Below are 26,033 nucleotides of genomic sequence, written 5' to 3' on the forward strand. Positions count from 1 at the left end.
TGGCTTTCAGAATTGCTATCATAAGGTCGTCAGTATTCATTAACTGGCTGCCTCTGGGTTTGATCCTGCAATTGCTTATAACTTCTTTGCAGTTAACTTTCAATTAAAGTTAAAAAAAAAAAATTAAATTGTACTTGAATGCTTTTTTTCTCTGTAGTTTGCTTGTAACGTCACTGGGGCATATCAAACTGACAGATTTTGGACTGTCAAAAGTTGGACTGATGAATATGACAACCAACCTTTATGAAGGACACATTGAGAAGGATGCCAGAGAATTCCTGGACAAGCAGGTAAGAGCTACGTGGGGCTGTGCATAATCTTGCTGAAAAAATATCCATGTTATCTCAGCTGCTCCATATATTTGGCTGTCGGGATTTGAAAACTGAAACAGGACACAACTTGTCTTCAACTGATTGTAGAGATTTTTTTTGTTGAGCCTGTCACACAAATAAGCCTCCACAATTTAGAAGCAGGCAAGATAATTATACCTTAGGAAGCTAAGCACAAAACAAGTATCAGATAATTTGATGCAGCATTTCATTGATTGCCAACTCATGTTTTGCACATCTGCTTGTAAGATATTAATTATCCTGTTCTAGTTCAGTCCGATTTAGTACGGCAAACTTCTGTATATTTAGACAAGTGTTCTGTAGAGGATGTCTGATAACTGTTTGGTCACTGATTATTCATGGTCTGCTTTATTATATAAAAAAAACAAATCCATAATTTTTGTCATCTGCAAATTTAAGTTTCCATGAATTTTTAATTCTGGTGCGCAAAATAATCAGAGCCAAGTCACACGATTCAGTTCACACCATTTTCAAAATAAGTCAACTTGTACTTTTATTTCAAAGCCTCTCCCTGTACTCCGTGTTAATTAGTATCACTGTAGGAATTTATCTGAATATTGAAAGTGTGGCTGAGAGATTCCCACACTTCAATTTCATGAAGTGTTTCAATAAGAAAATCTCACTTGTATCAAGTGGCAACTCCACCAGTGTAAACCCAGACTCTAACCTGAACCATTCCTGCAGTAAGTGGTAGAGACTGAGTTCATAGCACACGACAAGGGAAATACAAATGGTTGGGAGCTTAAAACGGCAATGAGTGGAACCTGAAAAACATGATTGTAGGGAACCAAAAAGGGAGATGGAAGCTGAAAGAATAAGAAAATGTATGTAAACAATGGGAATAACAATTTATGGTGTGGAGATTTAAATAACAATTTAAAAAGAAAGAAAATTCGAACAATTAATAGCCACACAATGTAACCCCACAGAGCAAGACTGTTCAGCCAATAATAGAAATGGGGGAAATTTAAAAAACCAATGTGTATTCACTGCTACTGGTTGGGATGTGAGGGTTAAAGAAATAGTCTACGTTTCTGCTCCATTTGCACTCTTTCCTCTACCTCCAGGAATTTTCAGATTAAACAAAAATTTTAACTCGCTCTCCTCCATAAATAAGACAATGAATGCTATTGCACACAAATCGCAGGAATCAATGAAGGAGTAAATGGAGACCCATCATTGTACGAATCGTAATCTCTACAGAGTATTTCCAAAATCTGTGATGCACTACACCCGTGAAGGGTGTTAAATTCTAAGACGTGCCGCATTTCCTTTTAGCACACTTCATTACCAAATGATAGCAATCTGGTCTCTGCAAAAGTTACTTTACCATTCTACTCTTCTCGCCAACGTGCATTATGGGGTGAATGTAAACCATTTTTCTGTATTATGACTTGTATTGATGCTCCTTTTAAAGTAATGTAAAAATGCCTCTTACTACTGATGATTCAGTGTAATTGAAGGCATTTATATATCTGTGTTCTGTTAGGAGTGGATATAGCCTGGCATTTCATATCCATGATTGTTTCTATAGTGATGTTGATATAATTATTTTGTTTGTCATTATCATTGTTAGGGTGAGCAAATTTTTAATTCAGCAATGTTAGGGGTACCCAGAAAGTTATTATATAGCAATAAAGGACACACTACAGCTTTAGTTAACTGATTCAAATTGTGAAAATACAAATACTATAAAGTTCTGCTCTGTTTATTGCATATATTTTCATGCACATTTGTTTGTTGTAGCTCACCATTCCAGTCGACTTACTTACTGTTGTACATAAAAGTAGACATTGCTTTATATTAGTGCTGCTTAATTTGATTTACAAGAAATGCCAACTAACTTAAAACCCTAACATAATATATAAGGATCTGAAACATTTAGTTAAAGATTCAAAGCCCGCTTTTAACCCTGGCCGCCTGGTGGGAACTGGGCAGGTGGGCAGTTGAAATCAGGGCAGTAGTGACATAGGCCTTCCAATCCCACTGTAATTTTAACCTGCTGTTTTTGTGGGTCACCTGCCGGAAGGCAGTGTAGTCCTTCTTTAACTATATGAAGATTGTGGCTTCCTTGCCAGGTCAGCCTAGTGACAAACGGGAGAAGAGCCCCATAAACGTTAGTAAATTAAATTTTATTTATTGGTTTTGTTGTGGGCCAGGAGTGATCCTCCAGGATGCAGAAGGAAACCTGGGACCTCCCCAGCCCCAAGCTTCCCTCACCCTCCCCTGACCGCGATTCTCTTTCTCCACCACCCCCCCCCCCCCCCCCCCACCTCACACCTACTCCTAACCACTTACTTGACTGCCGGGGACCATTCTATTGGGTTGCTGGCTGCGGCCTCCTGCCGCCCAAAATCCCATTCGCGCCCACCGGCCAGCTAGCACTATCCTGACGGGCTCGGCCTGACCACCTCAACTCCGCCTGCAGACGCCTGCTGGGAGTTAAAATCCAGGCTCTCCGATTCAGCTGGTTGTGTGCAGTAAAGATTAAAAAAAAAGAAAACATCGCAAACGATAGAAATCTGAAATAAAAATACTAAATGGTAGAACTACACAGGAGGTCGGTCAGCATCCATAAAGAGAAAAGTTAGGTTAACATTTTCTGGTGTACACCTCTATTGTAATAGGAACAAGCTTTTATTGTCACGTCCGTTAAAATGCCTTTCACAAAGAGTGTAAACCACTCGACTGTTTGCTAGCACCTGTACATGCTAGTTTTTATGGTTGTTGTATTGCAGGTTTGTGGAACTCCAGAGTACATAGCCCCTGAGGTAATCCTGCGGCAAGGGTATGGCAAACCAGTGGACTGGTGGGCCATGGGGATAATTCTTTATGAATTTGTTGTCGGATGTGTGCCTTTCTTTGGAGACACGCCGGAGGAGCTCTTTGGGCAAGTGATTAGTGGTGAGCATCAGCATCAGCAAGAAATATCCTGATAATGTAAAGCTTGCCAAGAAGAAAATATAAATAATTAAAGCAAGAAATGTACTGTGTGGTTTGAAGACAGAATTCCCCCCCCCCCCCCCCCCCCCAACAAACGCTATTATTGATGTAATTTTCAGAGCGTTTAGCTAAGCAGTATAAATTTACCAACTCTGGTTTAATTGTTGCTCTGCAGTGAAATCTATCCACAGGTGAACGTTGATGACTGTTAATTTAGCCACGTTATCTCTAACAAGAGCTGCTTCACTTTTATCAAGACGAATCTGAGTTGCATGTGTAACTTTGTTTCAGAAGGCTGGCTATTCTGCATTTGTTTTTTTGCACGCTGGTATTAACCAGTCTTCTGAAAAATGGCTGTTGTCGTCCCTTGGCAGAATGCCTGCTGTATTCTGCAGAACCTCCCCGACAAGTATTATGAATAGAGCATCTGCACAGCCAGCTGGCTAAACTGGGAACTGACCTGGCTTTTAGATTTCTTCCTCAAGCATTGTTTGCTTGACATTCCAGATCTTCAGAAGGAATCACTTGAGGCAAACATTTTTTTAAAACTTTTTTTCCCCCAAAGCATTTTTGGAATTTGTCCTGCTGCATTTGCCGCCTTTCCAAATTACCGTCAATGTGCAGCATTTAAAAAAAAAAAAAGTTTATTTTGAGGGAAGGTGCTTTTAAAGAGCAATTCTTCAGCAAAACAAAAAGATATTGGAGTACCTGAGAATAAAAACAGAAAATGCTGAAGATGCTCAGCAGGTCAGGGAAGCATCTGTGGAGAGAGAAACAGAGTTAATGTTTCAGGTTGATGACCTGTCGCCAGAACTCTGATGAAAGGTCATCGGCCTGAAACGTTAACTCCGTTTCTCTCTCCACAGATGCTTCCCTGACCCGCTGAGTATCTCCAGCATTTTCTATTTCTATTTCAGATTTCCAGCACCCGCAGTATTTTGCTTTTAAGTGTCTGAGAATATTGTCTTTGTTTCGGGATCCTGAACTCTCAGTTGTCTGGTTCCGAGCCAGACGATTGCAGTTTCTGTAATACTACAGCTGTCCAGAGAGAGACACAAGTCAAATCCATTCCATCTTGTTTTGTCATGTGTTGCAGAGTGAGAGAGGCTGTGGGAATTGAGTGATTAATTAAGAGCATTGTGAATGGCTGTGGCGGCCCAACAGCTCATTTGCATATTCATGTATCATTTCCACATGATGTAATTACATTTATGGAGCAACCTGCTGGCTAAACAAACCAGAATAAATTTCTTTCTGAAATGCGTGGCATCCCATTGCCTTGAGTGGTTGTTAATAGAATTGTAAATTAGGTCTGCAAAAATAAATTTAGCAATCACTAATTTTACTTTTTTTTTGGTTAGTGGAATCCAATTAAATTATAACCTTTGATTTATGGTTCATTTGCGTTTGGAAAGTATATCTCCGCCTTTGCTCACTACCATTTATGATGGCATTGTAATTGGGTGCATCTGCCAGCTATTTTGTAATTAGTGTTAATATTTGTTTAAATGATTCATTGAATGTTCAGAGCTCGGTATTGTTCAGCATCATGTCGACAGCTTAATGTGCAAAGTTCTGAGCTTTTTGTGAGGCAGCACCTGGCTTCCTTTCAGCACTGCCACCTTGCGCGCAAGTGCGAAGTCTGTCGCGTTCAACCGACTTCCACGCACCCAAGTTGGTTGGCTTTTTCAGTGTCTTTCCCTGTGTTCGTGAAAGTGAAGGATGTCCGTGGCTTTCATTTGTGCCCCCAGTTCCTTCAGGTGAGGAACAGTAAACAAGCCAAATGCAAGGTAAACTTTGCGAGCCTGCTCCAACAACGTGCTTTAGTGCTAACAGTTAGAATTTCTCCTTTTTCTCACACCAGCCATCCTAATAGTCTCTCCCAGCTAGATTGCCTGAAATTTAATAGAAGACTCTTAAAGTGCGCATGACATGCAACACTGAGTCTGATGTCTTGCCCATATTGCAGAGCTCTCCCAAGATTTTTGTCCCTATGGGTACCATAGTTGTGTGCTATGGGGGCCAAATATAAAGTTTAAATAAATGTTCCAAGAATTTGCACATACCTCAAGTCACTGATGCTAACAGATCTTAGTGTTCTGATTTCGGATTTATCCACCAATGTGGCAACGGCACCACCAACGACAGCCATTTTAAACCTTCAAGGCCACAAAATTCAAACAGACAAACCAGCGACTAAGAAATAGAATTGCAATTAATGACTTTGAAGGCTCGACTGCCAAGGCTTAGATGCTGCATGTGGCTCACCGGCTGCAATTTAGACCCCCCTCCTTCCCTTCGTGGTCTTGAAATTTCTGGTGAAATTTAGAAATGTACCCAAGTTTTGTGAAGATTGTTCTGTAATTCTAGTTCAGTTCTTTTAGTTCAGTCCTTTTGTGTTTTTCTGCCTTCTTAGATGAGATAAACTGGCCAGAAGGGGATGAAGCGCCTGCATCAGATGCTCAGGACCTCATCACTATGCTGCTCAGGCAGAACCCATTGGAGAGACTGGGGACAGGTACCGCCAAGCTATTTGCATTATTAATGTTCTGCAATTAGCACATTACTCTGAAAATCGCCGAATCTGAAAGCTCTTTATAATGTGATAATCCTTCTATTGATAATCTATTCTGTTTAATGGCTTGGTGTTCCTTGCCATGCAAACCGAATATTGGCTTTTTAATAAAACAAATTCTTCATTTCCACACTCAGGCGACTTCCCATTTGACGAAACCACAGAACATCCCTTGGCCTGGTTGAACTGGACTGTTTAATCTGTTCACTATACAAAATAAAAGCTAAGCTATTCCTCAAAGACATTTTGTTTTCAGTTAAGCTCAACTACAGAACTATCACCATAAAGATATTTACTGTATTGAGAGCTGATGCTAATGTGGAACAGTAGAAGTCCAATTTCTGTCAACTTCAAATTTCTCTTTCTGCTGCTGCACGGCGGCACTGTAAAAGTTCTAAATGCTCCCTGGTGCTTTGGACAGCTACTCTGAATGACTGATGTGGAACTAATTTGTTCATGGCTTCGAATGGTGCTGTTCAGTTCAGAGGAGTTTGTGGCCATGTAATCTGGGATGTTCCTCCTGTTGCAGTAAACGGGTCCATTTATTTTATTAACTCATCAATGGGATTTTATGCCAACTAGAGGAATCTGTGTATTGTTTTGATTAAAGCTTGAAGTGAGAGATTTACAAAAAACAAATTGCAGGATACAGTGCCAGGGCGTTTCTCTGTGAATTTCTCTGGAATCACGGGCCTTACTTCAATAGGTTGATAAACTACATACCAAGTATTGCAGCATGTTGCTGGGTACAGAATCCAATATTAAACTAAAGTAAGATTGTTCCCTTAGTAGACAAATATTCTATTTAATAGGTTTATGGTAAGTGCAAGTACGCAGTGCGTGATTGAAAAAACAAATCTGGATAATTTTCTCGCTTAGATGTAGAAACAACCGTCATTCATCCTGTAGCTAGATGGACAGAGTAACATTGCAATATTAATATGCATCCGTCTGAGCCATGGATGAGTACAAGTAAAAACATTTTCATCCTTTGTATGTTTCCTCCTTTTCGGCATCAGTCTTTGGGTCCATTGAATAGATAGCCAAGCTTCAGAAAATGGTCATCAGCTTAGCATAGCAGTAGAATCTTAGCACCGTGGAGGTTTGCAGCACAGGAGGCCAGTCAGCCCATCATGACAGTGTTGGCTCTTTGCTAGAGCATTCCAGAACTAGTCCCACTGCCCTGCTCTCTCCCCGTAGTCCTGTATCTTCCTCTGTTACAAATAGTTACCCAATTTTCCCTTAAAAGATACCTCAACCGCTCCCTGTGCCAAAGCAGTCCCTGCTCTAACAATCTCCTGAGTAAAGAGATTTCTCATAACATCCCTCCTCACTCTTGGTGACAATTATAAATCGTTGACAGACACTCTTTTCCCCCCCCCCCCCCCCCCAACCACTGACTCCTTAACCACTAGAAAAAGCCTTTCCCTATTTTACGAATACCCATCATAATTTAAAAAACCTGCATTAACCCTCAATGCTCTGGTAGATGTAGACCCAGTACCTCAAATCATCCTAGTGAACCTATGCTGGTCTTTCTCTATGGCTTTGATGTCCTTTCTATAATGGGGCACCAAAAGCTACACACACTATCCTGTGGGCTCACCATTGCCTTGAACAACCTTACAGTAGAAGTAGTATACAGACAGATTTTATAATAAACTGAGTAATGTGCTGATTGTAAAAAGAAAAAAATGCTAAGCCCATAAGTTTTCAGACCCAAGCCCATTCTGTTCTTACTCACCCCACCCACCACTGCCCCCTTGGACTCTACCAGTGGATCAACAATCACCGCTCCTTTCCGAATCTCCGTCCACTCACTCAGTGTTCATTCACACGCGAACGAGTCCCTTGTCATCCACGACCTTACTGTGCCCAAATGCATTGACATCCTGACTTTTACTGAAAATTGGCTCGTGGGTGGCAACACCTTACTGTCGCTTCCCTGTCTTTGCATCACCCGCCCTGCCCAAACCACCACGGTGGCAGTATGGCCCTCATCACCCTCTAGTTCCTGGCACCTTCTCCTCCTCCGAGCACCACACCTTGCTCCACCCCTCGCCTCTCATTTAAAATCCGAGTTGTCTACATTCTGAGTTTCTCTCTTGGATATCCTCCCTCCTTTCCTCCCTCAGCCTCTGCACTAAGCGATTCCTTATCCTCAGTTATTTCAATCTCCGTCTCTCCTCCCCATATTCACAGCCACCCCATCAACCTCATGTGACCTTTTTATTTCCATCACAGACAAGGCAATCTCCAACTACTTCCTTATATCCCTCACCACGCACACCCCACTATGTCCTTGCAAACCCACTTCCTTATGCATTTGTCCCTGGAAAAAACTCTTCTCCCAAGTCACTTACAACTGCACTTTCAAACTGCTTCGCCTTTGACCTTCCATTTGCCACGATACTTCTACAGTCCATGAGCTCCTTGCCCTTGTTGTTGGAAGTACTGCCCCATCTCCAACCTCTTTTTCCTTCCAAAGTTCTCTCCAAGGTGTTGCTTCTCAAATCTATGCCTATCTTTCCTGCAACTCCATGTTTGAATCTCTTCAATTTCCACTCCTACCACGATGCTAAAATGGTCCAAATCAAAGTCACAAATGACATCCTCTGTGACTGTGAGCATGGTACACTATCCCTCCTCGTCCTGCTCAATCTCTCTGAAGCTTTTAACACGGTCAACCACACCATCCTCTTCCAATGTCTCTCATTCATTGTCCAGCTCAGTAGGACTGCCTGCACTTGGTTCTACTCTTACCTATCCAATCATAACCAGAGCATCTTGATCAATGGCTTCTGCTCCACCTTTGTAGCCTTGCCTGTCGCTATTCTATCACAACCCATCTGCTGCTGGAACTTTCATCTGTACCATTATCTCCGTCAGACTTGATGACACCATTGACTCCCTTGGCTGGCTCCCCACCCTTCGTGCTTTGCAAACATCAGTTCATCCAACAGTCTGGTGCCCATGTACTATCCCACACCAAGTCCCACTTGCCCATCACTCCTGTCCATGTTGACCTACATTGGCTCCTCATTCCCCCTATGCCTCAAATTGAAAATTCTCATCCTCATGTTTAAATCCCTTCATGGCCTTGCTACTCCCCATCCTTATCTGAGGAGGGAGATACTTGCCTTTGAGGCGTTGCAACAAAGGTTCACTAGATCGATTCCGGGTGTGAGAGGGTTGGCATATGAGGAGAGATTGAGATTGAGCACTGCAGCAACTCACCAAGGCTTCTTCACCAGCAGCTCCCAAACCCGCAACCTCATCCACCTAAAAGGACAAGGGCAGCAGGCGCATGGGAACACCACCATCTCCAATTTCCCCTCCAAGTCACACACCATCCTGACTTCGAAGTATATCGCTGATCCTTCATCGTCGCTGGGTCAAAATCCTGGCACTCCCTACCTAATAGCACTGTAAGAGTACCTTCACCACACGGACTGCAGCGGTTCACGAAGGTGGTTCACCGCCACCTTCTCAAGGGCAGTTAGGGATGGGCAATAAATGCTGGCCTTGCCAGCGACACCCACATCCCATAAATGAATTTAAAAAAAAATTGGGCCTGTACTCTGGAGTTTAGAAGAATGAGAGGTGAGCTTATTGAAACATATAAGATTCTGAGGGGTATTGACAGGGTAGATGCTGAGAGGTTGTTTCCCCTGGCTGGTGAGTCTAGAACGAGGGGGCATAGTCTCAGGATAAGGGGTCGACCATTTAAGACGGAGATGAGGAATTTCTTCACTTGGAGGGTTGTGAATCATTGGAATTCTCTACCCCAAAGGACTGTGGATGCTGAATCATCATTGAGTATATTCAAGGCTGAGATAGACAGATTTTTGGACTCTGGGGGAATCAAGGGATATGGGGATCGGGCAGGAAAGTGGAGTTGAGGCCGAAGATCAGCCATGATCTTATTGAATGGTGGAACAGGCTCGAGGGGGCGTATGGCCTACTCCTCCTAATTCTTATGTTCTTAACAGCAACTTGGTGTCTATAGCTATGGGATAAGATTATATGACACCTGATTTTGGTGAATTCAAACATAGATGCAGCACATCAGTAGTTTTTCTATATTACCTGCTTTAATTTGAAATGTTTTTAAACACGAGACATTTCCCTAGCTTAGACTTCCTTTTTCTTCCCCACCCTCTTGCTCCATCAGGTGGTGCCTATGAGGTAAAACAGCACAATTTTTTCCATGGCTTAGACTGGAATGGACTATTGAGGCAGAAAGCAGAATTTATTCCTCAGCTGGAGTCGGAGGATGACACGAGCTATTTTGACAGTAAGTGTTAGAAGCACTAAAATGTTGTTTTGCGATAAGACCACTGAGAACTTCCTGGATGAAATGTTGCAGATTGAAGACATTGCCTAATTTCCATACTTACAAAAATTCCTCTTATTATCAAACTATGCAACGATTAGAACACCTGATTTCATTGTACAACACAATCGTTTTTCTCTACTTAATACCACCTATGGACTGAACGTGGATTATTTCTGCAATCTGCACTTCAGAAGTCATGCAGTGCATTATGAGAAAGGGCTTGATGCTTCTAGAATTCCCGTGTTGATCTGAAACAATCAAACCAATACACATGAGCTCCGGTTTGAACCCGGAGTGGGAATCAGGCGGGTGGAGGCCGAGCTGAGCGTCAACCCCCGCCCCGTCCCCCCCGACCTCAGCAGTGTCAGGCCAGGAGATTTCAACTCCTGGGACATGTCTGCATGCCCCCAGTCAGTTGTCTGCCTGAAGCCAGCTGGAATCGGCAGCTGGCCGGTGGATGGGAGTGGAACGTCGGGCAGCAGGAGGCTGCCGGCTAGGACCGAAGGAATGGTCCCCGACACTTGGATCATTCGAAGGGGAGGGGGTTTCGGGAGGGTCTTGTGATCAAGAAGGCGGAGGAACAGGTGAGGCCTAAACTTTGATCGCAAAGTTTTTTTTTAAGCAAGCAATTTACCTCTTTGGGCCCCTCCTAGACCTGGCTCCTCTTCCCACTAGCTGCACCTGGCGGAAAAGCCACAACCGCTTCCCCTCTTAGGCCACCAGATAAAGTAGCAGTTAGGCCCCGATGTTGGAACCAGCTCTGCATATTTAAAATAAAACCCCACCAATTTCAGGCAGGTTTTCTTGCTGCTTGCTCAGAGGAGCAAACTAAAATTGAAACCTGGGGGAAGGGAGCAGGGCAACAAGCCGATTTTAATTGGCCGCCAGGCAGGCAGAGTTTAAACTGCTCCTATTGTGACAAACCTTGCCCACTTGACAACAGTCACTGCATTGCAAAATAATTGCATGTGAAGCAGTTTGAAATGTTTGAAAGACAAGATGTGATGTTCTATAAATGCAAGTATGTATTTCTTTGATATTGTCTTGTACTTTGTGCCATGTTTGATTTTTCTTTTTGAAGAGCAAAACTTAATTGCTATTCTCTAACTGCAATTAGCTCGGTCTGAGAGATACCATCATATGGAAACTGAGGAAGAGGACGAGACAAATGAGCATGATTTTAATTTGGAAATAAGACAGTTTTCATCATGCTCCCATCGATTTAGCAAAGTGAGTACAGTCAAATGACACATTTCTGCATTGTTAATACATATTTTTAAATACTGTCCTGGAGGTGGGGGGGGGGGGTGGGGGTGATGGTCCTCACCCCATCCCACCCCCTTCCGCATCTATATGCTGCCCTTTGGCAACATCTTCTGCAGACAAGGGTTCCGCATCCACTTGTGTGCCAATGGCACCCAGCTCTCCACTACCTTTCACGACCCCAAGGCTGCTTCTGTGCTATCAGACCATTTGTCTGCTATCCACTTTTGGATGAGCTGTAACTTCTCCATTTAAACCTTGGAGCAGACCAAAGCCATCGGGGGAGAAATTCGGTATCGCCCCGCTTGGGGTGTGATTATCGGCCGGGCGCAAAGTTTAGCGTCTGCCGATAATTATCTCCTCCGACTGCAAACTTGGCTTCTGTCACCCCTGGAGGTGATTGAAGCGCTAAATCAGGCGCTACACACCTCTCTTAAGGCGCTAACGCCGAGGAGCGAGGCGCTTCCTCATGGCGCTGGCGAAACTCATGTGATGTCAGTCAGCAATGGAACACAGACACAATGGCGCCGGCCAGTTCTTAAATGGGAGGGTCGAACTTGCTCTCCATCCACACCCTGCTCATTGCAGCCTTGAATCTCGGCCTGGAGAGACCTGTACATCAAATCTGCTGGAAAGAACAATGGAAAGGCCCAGGGAAAGAGCTCAGAGTGCAGCCCCCACAGTCTCTTCTAAATCGATGCAAGGAAGGTCAAATCAAAATAAACCTGCAAAGTGCTGCTCAGTACCCAAAACTCTTTCACCAATCTCTCCAGAAGTCAGTCTCTCTCTCTCTCAGAATGCGTGGTGCAAAAATGTCGCCAACAAAAAAAGGCAGGAAGTGGTCACCTTTAAATAGCGCTCCCCCAGTCCCTTCCCGACTGTAAAACGCTCCCCTCAGCCTGTCGTTGCTAGCGGCAGGCAGAAAGGCAGGGGGCGCCACTCAATATCTGATCCGGGGCACTATCGGGCATTGCACGCTCGACTGACATCACAATCTGTGAGCGCAGGAGATTGTGGCGGTAGTGTTTAGCGCCGCCGCAAAATGTTTGGTTAATTTCGCGAGCGGCGCAAACATTACCGCACCCGGGCGCTAGTTGCTTTGCGCCCTCTTAGGGCGCTAACAGGAGGCGCAAAGCAACTGAATTTTTCCCCCATCATCTTTGGATCGTATCACAAATTCCGTACCTTCACCACTGACTCTATCCCCCTCCTTGGCTACTGTCTCAGCTTAACTAGACTGTTTGGAACCTGTTCGACCTTGAGTTTCCATATTCTGTCCATCACGAAGACCACCCACTTCCACCTCCATTACTTCGCCCATCTCTCCACCCTTATCTCGGCCCATTTTCTGCTGAAACCCTCATCTATGCCTTTGTCATATCCTCCACCCTCCATAAACTTCCACTCAACTAAAGCTCTGCTGCTCATGTCTTGTCCTGCTGATGTTTACATGGGCTTCGTGCCCCAGCTCCAGTGGGATGACGGCAAATGGCCTGAAACATGGAAGAGGGGTTCTGTCCTCCCTAGCCTCTTACAAGCCATGTTTTTTGTTTCCATTATAGATAATCCAATTGCATAACTGTGTTTTCAAGAATTAACTGGATGTTTGGTAAACAAATGTGTTTTTTTTTAATATTCATTCATGGGATGTGGCCGTCCCTGGCAAAGCCAGCATTTATTGCCCATCCCTAGTTGCCCTTGAGAAGGTGGTGGTGAGCTGCCTTCTTGAACCGCTGCATTCCATGTGGTGAAGGTACTCCTACAGTGCTGTTAGGTAGGGAGTTCCAGGATTTTTACCCAGCAATGATGATGGAACAGCGATATACTTCCAAGTCAGGATGGTGTGTGACTTGGAGGTGGTGGTGTTCCCATGCGCCTGCTACCCTTGTCCTTCTAGATGGTAGAAGTTGCGGGTTTGGGAGGTGCTGCCGAAGAACCCTTGGTGAGTTGCTGCAGTGCATCTTGTAGATGGTACACACTGCAGCCACGGTACGCTGGTGGTGGAGGGAGTGAATGTTTAAGGCGGTGGATGGGGTGCCAATCAAGCAAGCTGCTTTGTCTTGGATGGTGTTGAGTTTCTTGAGTGTTGTTGGAGCTGCACTCACCCAGGCAAGTGGAGAGTATTCCATCACACTCCTGACTTGTGCCTTGTAGATGGTGGAATGGCTTTGGGGAATAAGGAGGTGAGACACTCGCCGCAGAATACCCAGCCTCTGACCTGCTCTTGTTGCCACAGTATTTATGTGGCTGGTCCAGTTAAGTTTCTGGTCAATAGTAACCCCCCCAGGATGTTGATGGTGGGGGATTCGGCGATGGTAATGCCGTTGAATGTCATGGGGTGGTGGTTAGAAGCTCATTTGTTGGAGATAGTCATTACCTGCCACTTATCAGCCCAAGCCTGAATGTCGCCCAGGTCTTGCTGCATGTGGGCATGGACTGCTTCATTATCTGAGGAGTTGCGAATGGCACTGAACACTGTGCAATCATCAGCGAATGTCCCCACTTCTGACCTTATGATAGAGGGAAGGTAATTGATAAAGCAGCTGACAATGTTTGGGCCCAGGACGCTGCCCTGGGAAACTCCTGCAGCAATGTCCTGGGGCTGTGATGATCGACCTCCAACCACCGCAACCATCTTCCTTTGTGCTGGGTATGACTCCAGCCACTGGAGCGTTTTCCCTCTGATTCCCATTGACGTCAGTTTTACTAGGGCTCCTTGATGCCACACTCGTTTAAATGCTGTCTTGATGTCAAGGGCAGTCACTCCCACCTCACCTCTGGAATTCAGCTCTTTGGCCCATGTTTGGACCAAGGCTGTGATGAGGTCTGGAGCCGAGTGGTCCTGGCGGAACCCAAACTGGGCATCAGTGAGCAGGTTATTGGTGAATAAGTGCTGCTTGATAGCACTGTCGACGACACCTTCCATCACTTTGCTGAAGATTGAGAGTAGACTGATGGGACGGTAATTGGCCGGATTGGATTTGTCCTACTTTTTGTGGACAGGACATACCTGGGCAGTTTTCCACATTGTCGGATAGATGCCAGTGTTATAGCTGTGCTGGAACAGCTTAGCTAGTTCTGGAGTACTCATTAAGTGACTTGAAATAATCTAAACCATGCCCATTGACTCGTATGTTAGAGAGTTTTAGGTGCATTATTTGGTGGCTTATTTGGGAATTTGGTTAGAAAACTAGTTTACTTGAATTGACACTTTTAGGATTTGCTTCATCAAAAGGTCCAAGTGATCGAGTACCCCTCTGTTCTTAACCAGCTTCCACCCTGTTTTAAAACTGCATTATTCTGTCTGGATATGTTTTCTGAAATATTAAAATAGACAATAAGTATACCAGTCAAAATATCTTCTCTCAAGGTTTTCAAAAGCATGGACCGAATATCACATGTTGATGAGAAAAGATATGCTGAAAAGATCCGAGGGGAGAAGGACAATACAGTTGGGAAACTAAAAAAGGCCAACACACTGCACGTTGACTCACTTACCTGGATTCCTGATTCTGAAATGTAAGTATTGTTAATCAGTGCAAAATCCATCCTCTTTAGTTTTTCGTCATGTTTCAAATAGTTCTTTAACTGTATAGTCTGTCTGCCAACATCAGTTATTAAATGCAAATGTCGCCTGGTATTTTTTTAAACCTCAGGATGCACATGGGTATGAGCAGAGAAATACGTAGTCATGGGGAGATGATTTAGGTGGTTTGAAGACTTGGGGCTAGATTACACATGAACATCATGTTTCGAAGATGACCCCCCCCCCCCCCCTAATATTCAGCACATAAATATCAGAACATCATACCATCTAATTTATTTGATAGTGGGCAAGTCATCATCTGATCTATCCCCCACACCATCTGCTGTTTAGGTGAAGAGTAATGCAATCCTAGAAGCTACAGACATGGTGCATGGCTCAGGATACCAGAGATAAATCAAGGGGTGGCGGGGAAGTAACTTCAAAGAAAATTGAGTGGTGAACAGTCACTTTCTAGAAAAAAATCATATTGTCTTATTTGATTTGTCTTGAATATTTTTGATATATGTGTATGCATGTTTGGAATATTTTTGTTTTTACAAGTGCTGGTGATGTTAGTGGCACTGCTTTTATAGAGTTAATGAGGACCTGACGGTATGAAAGCACTTGAATCAGCAGTAACAGCAACAGCTATTAACTAAAGGGTGCTTCAAAGTCAGCTGTGTGTTAATTCTGTTCCCTCACAATGCCAGGCTGAGCACCCATTCCAAGCCAGTACCTATGACAATGTACAGGGTGTACACAATGCTCACAACAATTTGAAATTAATTTAAATCGACAGAATACATCATAATTCTTGTGTAAAAGGTTTTTGGAAAGAGCTATGATGAAACACTGCTTTAGTCAGTGGTTTAGCACTGCTGATTTTATATTTGAGTTAGTTTAAATAATAAGGGATGGGGGGGATCTTAGCTGCAAAGACAGGTGGGAGAAGCTGGATTTGTTTTCATTAGAGCAAAGGAGGTTGAGGGGTGATTTGATAGAGGTGTTCAAGATTATGGCGGGTTTGGATAGGCTAGATGGGGAAAGGCTGTTCCCACTAGTTGATGGTATAAGGACTAGGGGACACAGATTTAAGGTTTTGGGCAAGAGATACAGGGGGAATGTGAGAAAAAACTTTTTTACGCAGCGAGTGGTGATGACCTGGAACTCGCTGCCGACTGAAGTGGTGGAAGCGGAAACACTCAGGCCTAGAAATTCGGTTGTTTGCGCCAGCGGTTAGCGCCTAAAGAGACCGAGAATTGGGGCGTTACCTAATGTTGGGGCGGGCGCAATGAAGATAGCGACAACTCCCATATTGACTATACATTTAACGCCTGCGCTAAGTGTTTGCGCGCGCCCGCGAGCGCAAGCAGATCATGACGTCATTTCATTGTGCAACGCCTTTTAGGGGCGCCTGAGCGGACATTGGGTGGCGCCCGGAGCCTTTACGCCTAGCGCTATTAGTGACAGTTCGAAGGAGCATTAGCAGGCCCTTCTCGGAGTCGGGGGGCGCTATTTAAAGGGGACAGCTCTAGTATAGAAGCTTCAGCCACTTGGCCTGTTCATTGCGATCGTTGGTGGAGAGAGTTGGTGAGCTACTGTGGAGCAGAGTTTTTGGAATTTAGCATTAGAGTACTTGGGACCCTCAAACCTGTCCGGAGCAGTTGGAGCACTAGACTTAACAGCCTTTTGACCAACTGGCATCGGAATGGGAGATGCTTTGGAGGGCAACGGCCTCATGGCCGAACACTATGAAGGGGCAGAGAGACGGCGGGAGAGGGGGCCAGGATTGGCCAGAAGGAGGAGGGGCAATGGAGGTCGGCCAATCTGAGGGTATGCTGCGAGGGTTTTAGGCAGCAGGTGTCATACCTTGACATGTCGGAGGAGCAGTGTGTGCGCGAAGGCTCCGAATCGGGAGGGACGTTGTTACTGAGCTGTGCCACCTGCTTGCTGAGGATCTGCAGCCGCGTCTACGGTGCATGACCTCTGTCGGTGGCTGCTAAACTGAATGTTGCCCTCAATTTTTATGGCAACGGATCCTTTCAGTGAGCCATTGGGGACATTGCGAATATCTCTCAGGTTGCAGTCCACTGCTGCATCCAGCAAGTTACAGCTGCCCTTTATAGGCGAAGGTGTCAATTCATCACCTTCCCTCTGACCCTGGAGAAGCAGGCGGAGGAGGAGGAGGAGCATGCGGACGAGGAGGAGGAGGAAGATGGAAGGGCTCCTGAAAGTGGAAGGGCCATCCGTCACAGGCTCATGAGGACTCGTATCGAGGCCCCTCTGGCGGAATGATGAGTGTCTTAACTCCTGCGTACTTTGGATGTTTGAAAGCCTCTGAAGGCCAGCATCACTGTAATTAGTCACGTACACCATAGCACATTAAAACTTCTCTTTATTGTCACAAAAGTCTTTCATTACAGTAAAACAACGTCATGTCAACAGAAACCATAACTAACAAAATAACAGTTAACTCTTCGGCAAAGCCGCAAAACTAAACAAACTATTTCCAACAATTCCAACAGGTGAGGCTCTCCTTGATTTTGGCCAAAGAAACGTCTCAGCACCTCCCTCTACTGCTGGCCCCTTGATGGAGAACGACTTCTCTTTCGTGCTCGGCCCCTTCCCTCCCTGCTGCTCCTACGTAATTGAACCCCAGTGGCGGGGTGAAGGCTGGGGGACGCCTGCTGACTGTCTGGAAGCGCAGAAGCCCCTGAGGGACGGCCTGGCCGACCTCTGGGCTTGGAGGGTGCGGACGCAGGATGCTTGATCTGAGCATGGCTGGAAGCAGTGTGCCCTGCAGGTGGTGGCAGCTGCACTGCAGACGTGCCAACGCTGGCATGTGGAATGGTCACCTGCCGAGAGAGGACACCTGCACCATTGTCGGACGACACACTGGCTCTCTGAGGGGACCGGCTCGGCTCATCCGCCACAATCGCATGCTCCACTGATTCCTGGCCTTGTATGGGACTGGAAGGGCCCGGGGTGATCCTAGCTGATGCAGATAGGGTGGCTGCAGTGAGAGTTCGCATTGCCTCAATCTGGGTGTGGACGAGGCCGGCAAGTGAGTGCGTGGCAGCAGTGAGGACCTGTGAGCCAGGTGCCAGTGCTTCGGAGAAGCCCTGGACAGTTCTTTCCATTGCTTCGGACAAGGCCGGTGCCGACCGCTCCACTGCCTCGGACAAGCCCTGGACAGACCTTTCCAGGGATTGTCCAAAGCCCTGAACAGTCCTTTCCATAGCGGCCTCGAAGCCCTGGACAGTCCTCTCCATTGTTGGCCCAAAGCCCTCGACAGACCTGTCCATTGTTGCCCCGAAGTCCAACATACTCTTTGCCAGTGTATCTATTGACTGAGGCATCCTCCCCACTGCAGCCATCAGCTCAGTGTGCCTGAGCCGGGCCTGGGTGCTCATTTCAGCCAGGCGACGCACCTCCTCTGCACTCTGTGCAGCAGTCATCACTACCTGCCTTGCCCTCCGGGGAGACGGTGGCCGAACTTGCCTACCCCCCTTGCGTTGCTGCATGCCGCTTGTTCCGGCAGCTGCCTGATCCTCAGAGCCCCCCCCCCCGCCTCCCCTCCAGGGAACTACTATCCCCAGTCTGTCGATGTGTATGCTCCCCTGAGATTGGAATGGATGGTCCGGCTTCCTCCTGATCCTCGCCTCCGGAGGCACTGGCACTGGCAGCTTCAGGGCGTTGAGCCCCAGTTGGTGATGCATCATCTGAAAGCAGGGAGGTGGAAGAGTGGCTTTAGCAAAAGGACAGGTTGGCGGAAAGGCATGGCAGATTGCGGCACACTGAGGAAGCATGCTGGCGGGGGGACCAAGTGGAAGGAGACAGCTGCAAAAGGTGAGAGCCTTACCCTCGCTGTCGTGAATGGGGTCGGCAGCTGCAGTGGTAACAGGACCAGACAGACGTCCTCCAAGAATCTGGTGCACTCTCTCCACGAGATCCATGAGAGTGACCACTTGTGGAGGTCCGCCACCGGTTCGACGCTGCTCCTTTCGCATCGTCGCCAGCTTGGACTGCAGGGGAAAGAAGGGGACGTTCTGTAACATGATGCCTTGAGAGATCATCTCATGCCCCCCATGGTGCAAGAGCCCTTACATGAAGCCTTAAGAGATCATCTCATGCCCCCCATGGTGCAAGGGCCCTTACATGTGGCCTTGAGTGAAATGTCCATGTGTGTGCCCAGAAAGGGCCATGGGTGCTTGCTGACAGATGGCCATTGGGGCATCATGGCAACAGGGTCCTCGAAGTTAGGTGTAGATGGAGGGAATCGGAAGTTTGCATAACCAACACTCACCCTAACGACCCGAGTGAGGTCGTTGAATTTTCTCCTGCACTGAACAGGGGTCCTGGTCACCATGCTGTTGGGAGTTGACCCTCTGAGAAACCTCCCTCCAAGATCGCCGGTAAGCCTTTTGATTCGGCCTCTTGCCATTGTCAGGATACAGAACATCTCGACGGCGCTCAACTGCAGACACCAACTGGTCCAGAGCCTCAGTGCTGAAGCGCTCTGCTCTCTGTCTCACCTTCTCCATCCTGACCAAGTTTCTTGCGCCAGAGAAGGGCGAGCGCCGATTCTGAGTGTGGCAGCTCAGGCTGACTGACCCACCCCTTTAAGAGCCGGCCGGCGCCTGGAAGTCTCGTGGTTTCCGGTAATTGAGATCACCTGCGCTGCGCCCGTCCGCGCCAATATTGGGTAGCGCCTGAACTTTTGCGCCTTGGGAGCCCCGTGCAACGTCTGAGTTCGCGCCTCAATCCCCTTTGGGGGCGATGCAACCCAATATCTCGCCAGGCAGCGATAAGTTTCGTCTGGCTATAAACTTTGCGCAGCGCCAGTTCTAACGCCTCAAGCGGGGCTATACCCAATTTCTAGGCCTCAATGTTTTCAAGGGGAGACTGGATAGGCACTTGAGGGAAATAAGCTTGCAGGGCTACGGGGATTGAGCGGGGGAATTTGACTGACTGGATTGCTCAACATAGAGCTGACACGGACTCGATGGGCCAAATGGCCCCCTTCCGTGCCACTATGACTCTACGGTGTGGAGATGACTCTATATCTGCACCATCACTGTATTTTGAGTGCAGTGCCAGAAGCACTAACTGCAAGCCTCACTGGTTAGGCGTACATTTCAGTCAGTGAGATTGTCAGGTGTTGCCGATGGTCAGGATCTGAAGCCTGTACACTGCCAACACCTCTTTCTCAACAATCCATTACCATTGTTAGCGTAACTGTCTTGCTGTACATGTCTTAAGTCATTGCCCTCCTTGTAGCATCATGGATATCCTGCACGATTACATGTTGGGGAGTGGAGAATTAATGTGCAATACCAGTTCAGTGTGCTGTATTAGCACCATAACATTGCGTTGCTAACCAGAGGCACCTTTACCATGATAGAGTATTATTGATAATGGGCACGTAGTACACTCATTATCAACAGTGCTGTCTAATACCAAGCAGGCAAAACCTATGCCTCTGGGGCACGGGAGATAACCTTTCAAGACTGGAGAAGCTGGGGTTGTTCTCCTTAGAGCAGAGAAGATTAAGAGGAGATTTAATAGAGGTGTTCAAAATCATAAATAAGGAGAAACTGTTTCCAGTGGCAGCAGGGTCAGTAACCAGAGGACACAGATTGAAGGTAATTGGATGCAGCGAATTGTTATAATCTGGAATGCATTGCCTGAAAGGGTGGTGGAAGCAGATTCAATAATAACTCTCAAAATGAAATCGGATAAAAGTAGCAGTGCTATGGGGAAAGGGCAGGAGAGTGGGACTAATTGGATAGCTCTACCAAAGAGCTGGCACAGACACGATGGGCCAAATGGCCTCCTTCTGTGCTGTATCATTCTATGATTGATGATCTGAGATTGGAGATTCAGAAAACAAGTCTCTCTAATCAGGGACTTGCAACGCACGTCAGAAAGAACAGTGCTCAGAGGTCATTCAGGTGCATTTAAAAGCTGCTGACCTGGTGTCCAAACAGTGATGCAATATGTAGTGAATGTACCTTTAAGAGCCCCTGTGTACTGTAATACCGGTAGTGACCACTTGGGTATATAAGCCTGTATAGCGTCTTGTATCTGTTAGTTCACCTCCAGACTTTGTTCAGTAAACACCTGTTAAACCAGCTCCTGCATTCCGTGTCTTCATTAACACACGGATACAACAGTGGCGACGAATTGGAAACGGACTTACCTGCAATTCGGCAGCACCTCAAGGAGATCGATTCCTCAGACGAAGGTCGAAGAAAAAAAAAACAAAAAAAAAACTGTGGTTTCACCAGCAAGCCGGGCTGGTGGCAGGTACTGCACTAATCCTTCCTGGGCGGCGGGCTGGGGCTCGATCGGGTGGCTCTGCAGCGGGGCCGAGCAGCAAGGCGGAGGCAAACGGAGGGTGGAGCACTCGGGAGACAGCCGGCGCTGCAAAGCAGGTCGGCGTTCGGACCAAGCAGAGGGAGGGGAAAGTCCCAGAGAGTCCGGCAGGAACGAGTCTCCAACTATTAAAAATATCTGTGTAAATAAAAACCGCGGAGAACAGCGTTGTCAGCAGCAGCAGCAGCGGGAAAGCGTGGGAGACGCCATTTTTTCTCGGCAAGGAAGAAAGGAATGCGCGGGAGGCGCCATTTTTGATTTTCAGGATGCCTAAGACTGGCAATATTACTGCTTTCGATAGTGATATAGAGGATTGGACCACATATGTGGAAAGAGTGGAGGTATATTGCACAGCGAATGAAGTAGAGGATGATAAGGCATCGGTACTTCTAAATCTGATGGGCGCAAGGACATACGGGCTGTTACGGAACTTAATCACTCCAGCCAAACCAATGGACAAGAATTTTAAGGAGATTGTTGATACCCTACAGGAGCACTTAAACCCAACACCGCTGCTGATAGCGGAACGATTCAAATTCTTCAGGAGGAATCAGCACAAGAATGAAAGTAACGCTGATTACCTCACCGAATTAAGAAAGCTGTCAAAGCACTGCCAATTCGGGGCAGGACTGGCAGATTCTCTACGAGACAAATTCGTCTGCGGTCTCCTAAGTGAAGGAACACAGAAAAGGCTACTTTCTGAGAAAGATTTGACACTGGACAAGGCTTTCAGTGTGGCTGTATCATACGAAGCAGCAGCAAGAGGAGCTGCAGAGATACAGCAAAAGCCACAGGACTTCGGCACCCATGAAATGACACGGGGTTTCGAGAGATGTTATCGCTGCGGCAGATCCACGCATGACCAGAGGGACTGCTGGTTCAAGGACAAAGCATGCAGGCAATGCGGAAAGATGGGACACATTGCACGTGTATGCCGATCTGGAAACAAAAAATCCACTGACAGAAAAAAAATCAACAAGGAAAAGTACAGAAAGGTACAAATGATGACGGACAGTAGCTCCGAAGACCAGAAGAGCAATAGCGACTCCGGAAACAAGAGACTAAGCTGTCTCAAATTACATAATGTAATTGCCAAAGAAGATTACCAGACCATTTGGGTTACCCTCACGATAGCGGGGTCCCCAGTTAAAATGGAGCTAGATACAGGATCAGCTCTGACCGTCATAAGTCGACGGGATTACGAGCGGCTATTTCCACATATACCTTTGAAAGACACATCCATTATCTTGAAGACATATACGGGGCAGAAAGTATACCCCAGAGGGAAAATAAGGGTGCCTGTTGTATACAACGGCAAGGAAATACAGAAGTTGTATTTATACATTCTGCAAGATGGTGGTCCACCATTGTTGGGACGTGAATGGATCAGGAAGATACGTTTAGACTGGCACTCCATTCAGACACTGACGGTGACCAGTAAGGAAAAAAATGATGATGACGTCATACCTGAACGATTAAAAGACATCTTGGCTAACGCCAAAGAAGTGTTTCAACAGGAACTAGTAACCTTAAAAGGCGTCACCGCCTCAATAAAAGTGGAAGATGCGGCAATTCCCAAGTTTTTTAAGGCAAGGCCGGTGCCATACGCAATTCATCCAGCAGTCGAGGCAGAGCTGGAGAATTTGGAAAAAGCAGGCGTGTTATCCAAGGTAGATTGGAGCGAGTGGGCAACACCCATCGTCCCGGTCATGAACAAAACGTTGAATAATGATAAATCTGAAGAACAGAGAAAAATTCGCATCTGTGGAGACTTCAAGGTGACTGTAAACCCGGTCCTTCACACGATACAGTATCCTCTTCCGAGGATAGAAGATATTTTCGCCTCACTATCCGGAGGGAAACGTTTCACCAAAATTGACTTGGCACAGGCATGTCTACAGATGGAGGTTGAGGAGGCCTCTAAAAAGTATCTCACGATAAACACACACAAAGGCCTGTACCAGTACAATCGACTGGTTTTCGGAGTAGCATCAGCTCCAGCTATCTGGCAAAGAGCTATGGAGCAAGTCCTCCAAGGGATTCCGGGGACTCAATGCTACCTAGACGACATCCTTGTAACAGGAGAAAACGACAACGAGCACCTTGCCAATTTGGAGCAGGTGCTCACTAGACTGAGAGAACGGGGCTTACGAGCAAATCGCCCCAAGTGCGAATTTTTGCAGAAACAAATATATTGTGGCCATATAATTAACGAAGAAGGGTTGCATAAGTCACCTGAAAAAATTGAAGCGGTCATAAAAGCCCCAGCACCTGAAAATGTCTCACAATTAAGGTCGTTCCTGGGATTGATAAATTACAATCATAAATTTTTACCGAACTTGTCAACTGTTCTGCACCCTCTTAATGCACTGCTACAAACGGGAGTAATTTGGAAATGGAGCGAAGACTGTAAACGTGCCTTCCATAAATGCAAAGGCTTGATCACGTCCAAGGAAGTGTTGGCTCATTACAACCCATCACTGCCAATCAGACTGGCGTGCGATGCATCCCCTTACAGCGTAGGAGCGGTATTACCGCATAGATTCCCTGATGGCTCGGAGCGGCCGATAGCTTTTGCGTCACGCTCATTGAGCTCAGCTGAGCGTAACTATGCCCAGATCGACAGGGAAGCACTCAGCCTGGTGTGGGGAGTGAAGAAATTCAACCATTACCTACACGGACAAAAATTTACCTTGTTGACTGACCATCAACCCCTCGTCTCCATATTCAACCCTAAAAAGGGCGTTCCCATTATGACAGCGCAAAGGCTACAGAGGTGGTCCCTTTTCCTAGGGGCACACCAATATGACATAGAATACAAAGGATCAAAACAGCATGGGAATGCTGACGGTTTATCGCGCCTACTGTTACCAACGGTAGAAGAGGCACCTACAGTGGACCCAGTGGAGATGTTCCACTCAACCATAGTGGAATGTCTACCAGTAACAAATTCTACCATTGAAAAGGAAACGAGAAATGACCCGACTCTCTCACGAGTCTACGATTTAACGGTGAAGGGATGGCCAGCACATGGCGAACCACTGTTGCCAGCATTCTCGCAAAGAAGAGAACAGCTGTCAGTGGTGATTCCACCCAAACTCCAGGATAAAGTGCTAAAGGAGCTTCACGAGGGGCATCTGGGTGGAGTGAAAATGAAGAACCTAGCCAGAGCGTTTGTGTGGTGGCCAGGTATCGATGGAGACATCGAAGAAATGACCAAGAGCTGTCTAGGATGCCAGAAGGTCCAAAACGCCCCACCACAAGCCCCTCTACATCCATGGGAGTGGCCCTCATCTCCATGGCAAAGGGTACATATCGACTTTGCTGGTCCATTTATGGACTCAATGTTCTTAATCGCGGTTGATGCACACTCCAAGTGGCCGGAGGTAATAAAGATGTCCTCCACCACCACGGAAAAAACCATCACAGTATTAAGGACCATATTTGCCAGGAATGGGCTGCCTGAACAGATCTGTTCTGATAATGGACCGCAATTTGTGTCCAAAGAATTCAGGAAGTTCTTAAAAAACAATGGGGTTAAGCACTACACGTCCGCCCCATACCATCCCGCCACCAATGGATTAGCTGAAAGGTTTGTCCAGACCTTCAAGAAGGCCATAAAGGCCATGGGTAATGAAGACATAAATCTACAACATAAGGTAGATAACTTCTTGTTTGCGTACAGGAATGCAACACGTGGTTACAAACCAAACTCCCGCCATGATGTTTTTCAATAGAAAACTAAGATGCCGGCTGGATTTGATCAAGCCAAACATCAGAAGGGACGTGGAGAACCGGCAATTTCAAGGCATGAATGAAAGGCCAACTAGAACCTTCCAGATAGGTCAACAAGTTTTGGCCCGGGACTACCGTACCGAGAAATGGCAGCCTGGAACTATTTGCACACGACTAGGACCGCTGATGTATACCGTGGACATTGGTGAAAGCATAATAAGGCGCCATGCTGACCAGATCATAGAGTCATCCGAAAAGGGACAACCTACACCACAACTCTATACGCCTAATGATGAAGCAGAGATACCCATAGTATCTACCTCCGATCCGGTGATACTGGAACCGGATGAACCCGACACTGGCATTCAAGCCGAATCGACCTTGCCAAAAGAACCTACTACACCACCGAAAACTACTACACCACCGAGGCGTTATCCGGACCGAGTCAGGAAGCCTCCAGAGAGACTGACTTATAATTGATTAACTGCAGCAAATGTGCAGATTATTGTTCTTGCAAACATGTTAATTAATGATTACTTAAAATGTTATGTACTAATTATCTAAAAGGGGAGGAATTGTAGTGAATGTACCTTTAAGAGCCCCTGTGTACTGTAATACCGGTCGTGACCACTCGGGTATATAAGCCTGTATAGCGTCTTGCATCTGTTCGTTCACCTCCAGACTTTGTTCAGTAAACACCTGTTAAACCAGCTCCTGCATTCCGTGTCTTCATTTAACACACGGATACAACACAATAGTGCTGACCAAAAGTACACTTAAAATAGACTGATCTCTTGGCATGCCTGCCGTGTAAGTAAATCGGCCATACAAGTATTTTCCAGTGACCTGCCTGAAATAGCACCTCTTGAATGACCCCTGAAGGAAAGCTCAAATTGACATTTCTGGGGAATGGGGAACTACCTG

At 46.3% G+C, this 26,033-nt stretch overlaps 1 protein-coding gene across 12 annotated transcripts in view; it reads left to right on the forward strand.

The window, feature by feature from the left end:
• mast4 (microtubule associated serine/threonine kinase family member 4) overlaps positions 1 to 26,033 on the forward strand; it is a 571,101-nt gene that overhangs the window by 514,732 nt on the left and 30,336 nt on the right. For all 12 annotated transcript variants that reach the window (XM_085981755.1, XM_085981763.1, XM_085981673.1 and 9 more), the window contains 6 exons: positions 158 to 290; positions 3,089 to 3,254; positions 5,710 to 5,811; positions 10,043 to 10,165; positions 11,325 to 11,437; positions 14,841 to 14,989. In XM_085981755.1, coding sequence (XP_085837881.1) covers positions 158 to 290; positions 3,089 to 3,254; positions 5,710 to 5,811; positions 10,043 to 10,165; positions 11,325 to 11,437; positions 14,841 to 14,989 — 786 coding nt within the window. The remainder of the gene's footprint in view (positions 1 to 157; positions 291 to 3,088; positions 3,255 to 5,709; positions 5,812 to 10,042; positions 10,166 to 11,324; positions 11,438 to 14,840; positions 14,990 to 26,033) is intronic.

Source organism: Somniosus microcephalus, chromosome 1 (genome assembly GCF_052327205.1).
Source record: "Somniosus microcephalus isolate GS21.2 chromosome 1, FLI_Smic_1.0, whole genome shotgun sequence".
Lineage (NCBI taxonomy): Eukaryota > Metazoa > Chordata > Chondrichthyes > Squaliformes > Somniosidae > Somniosus > Somniosus microcephalus.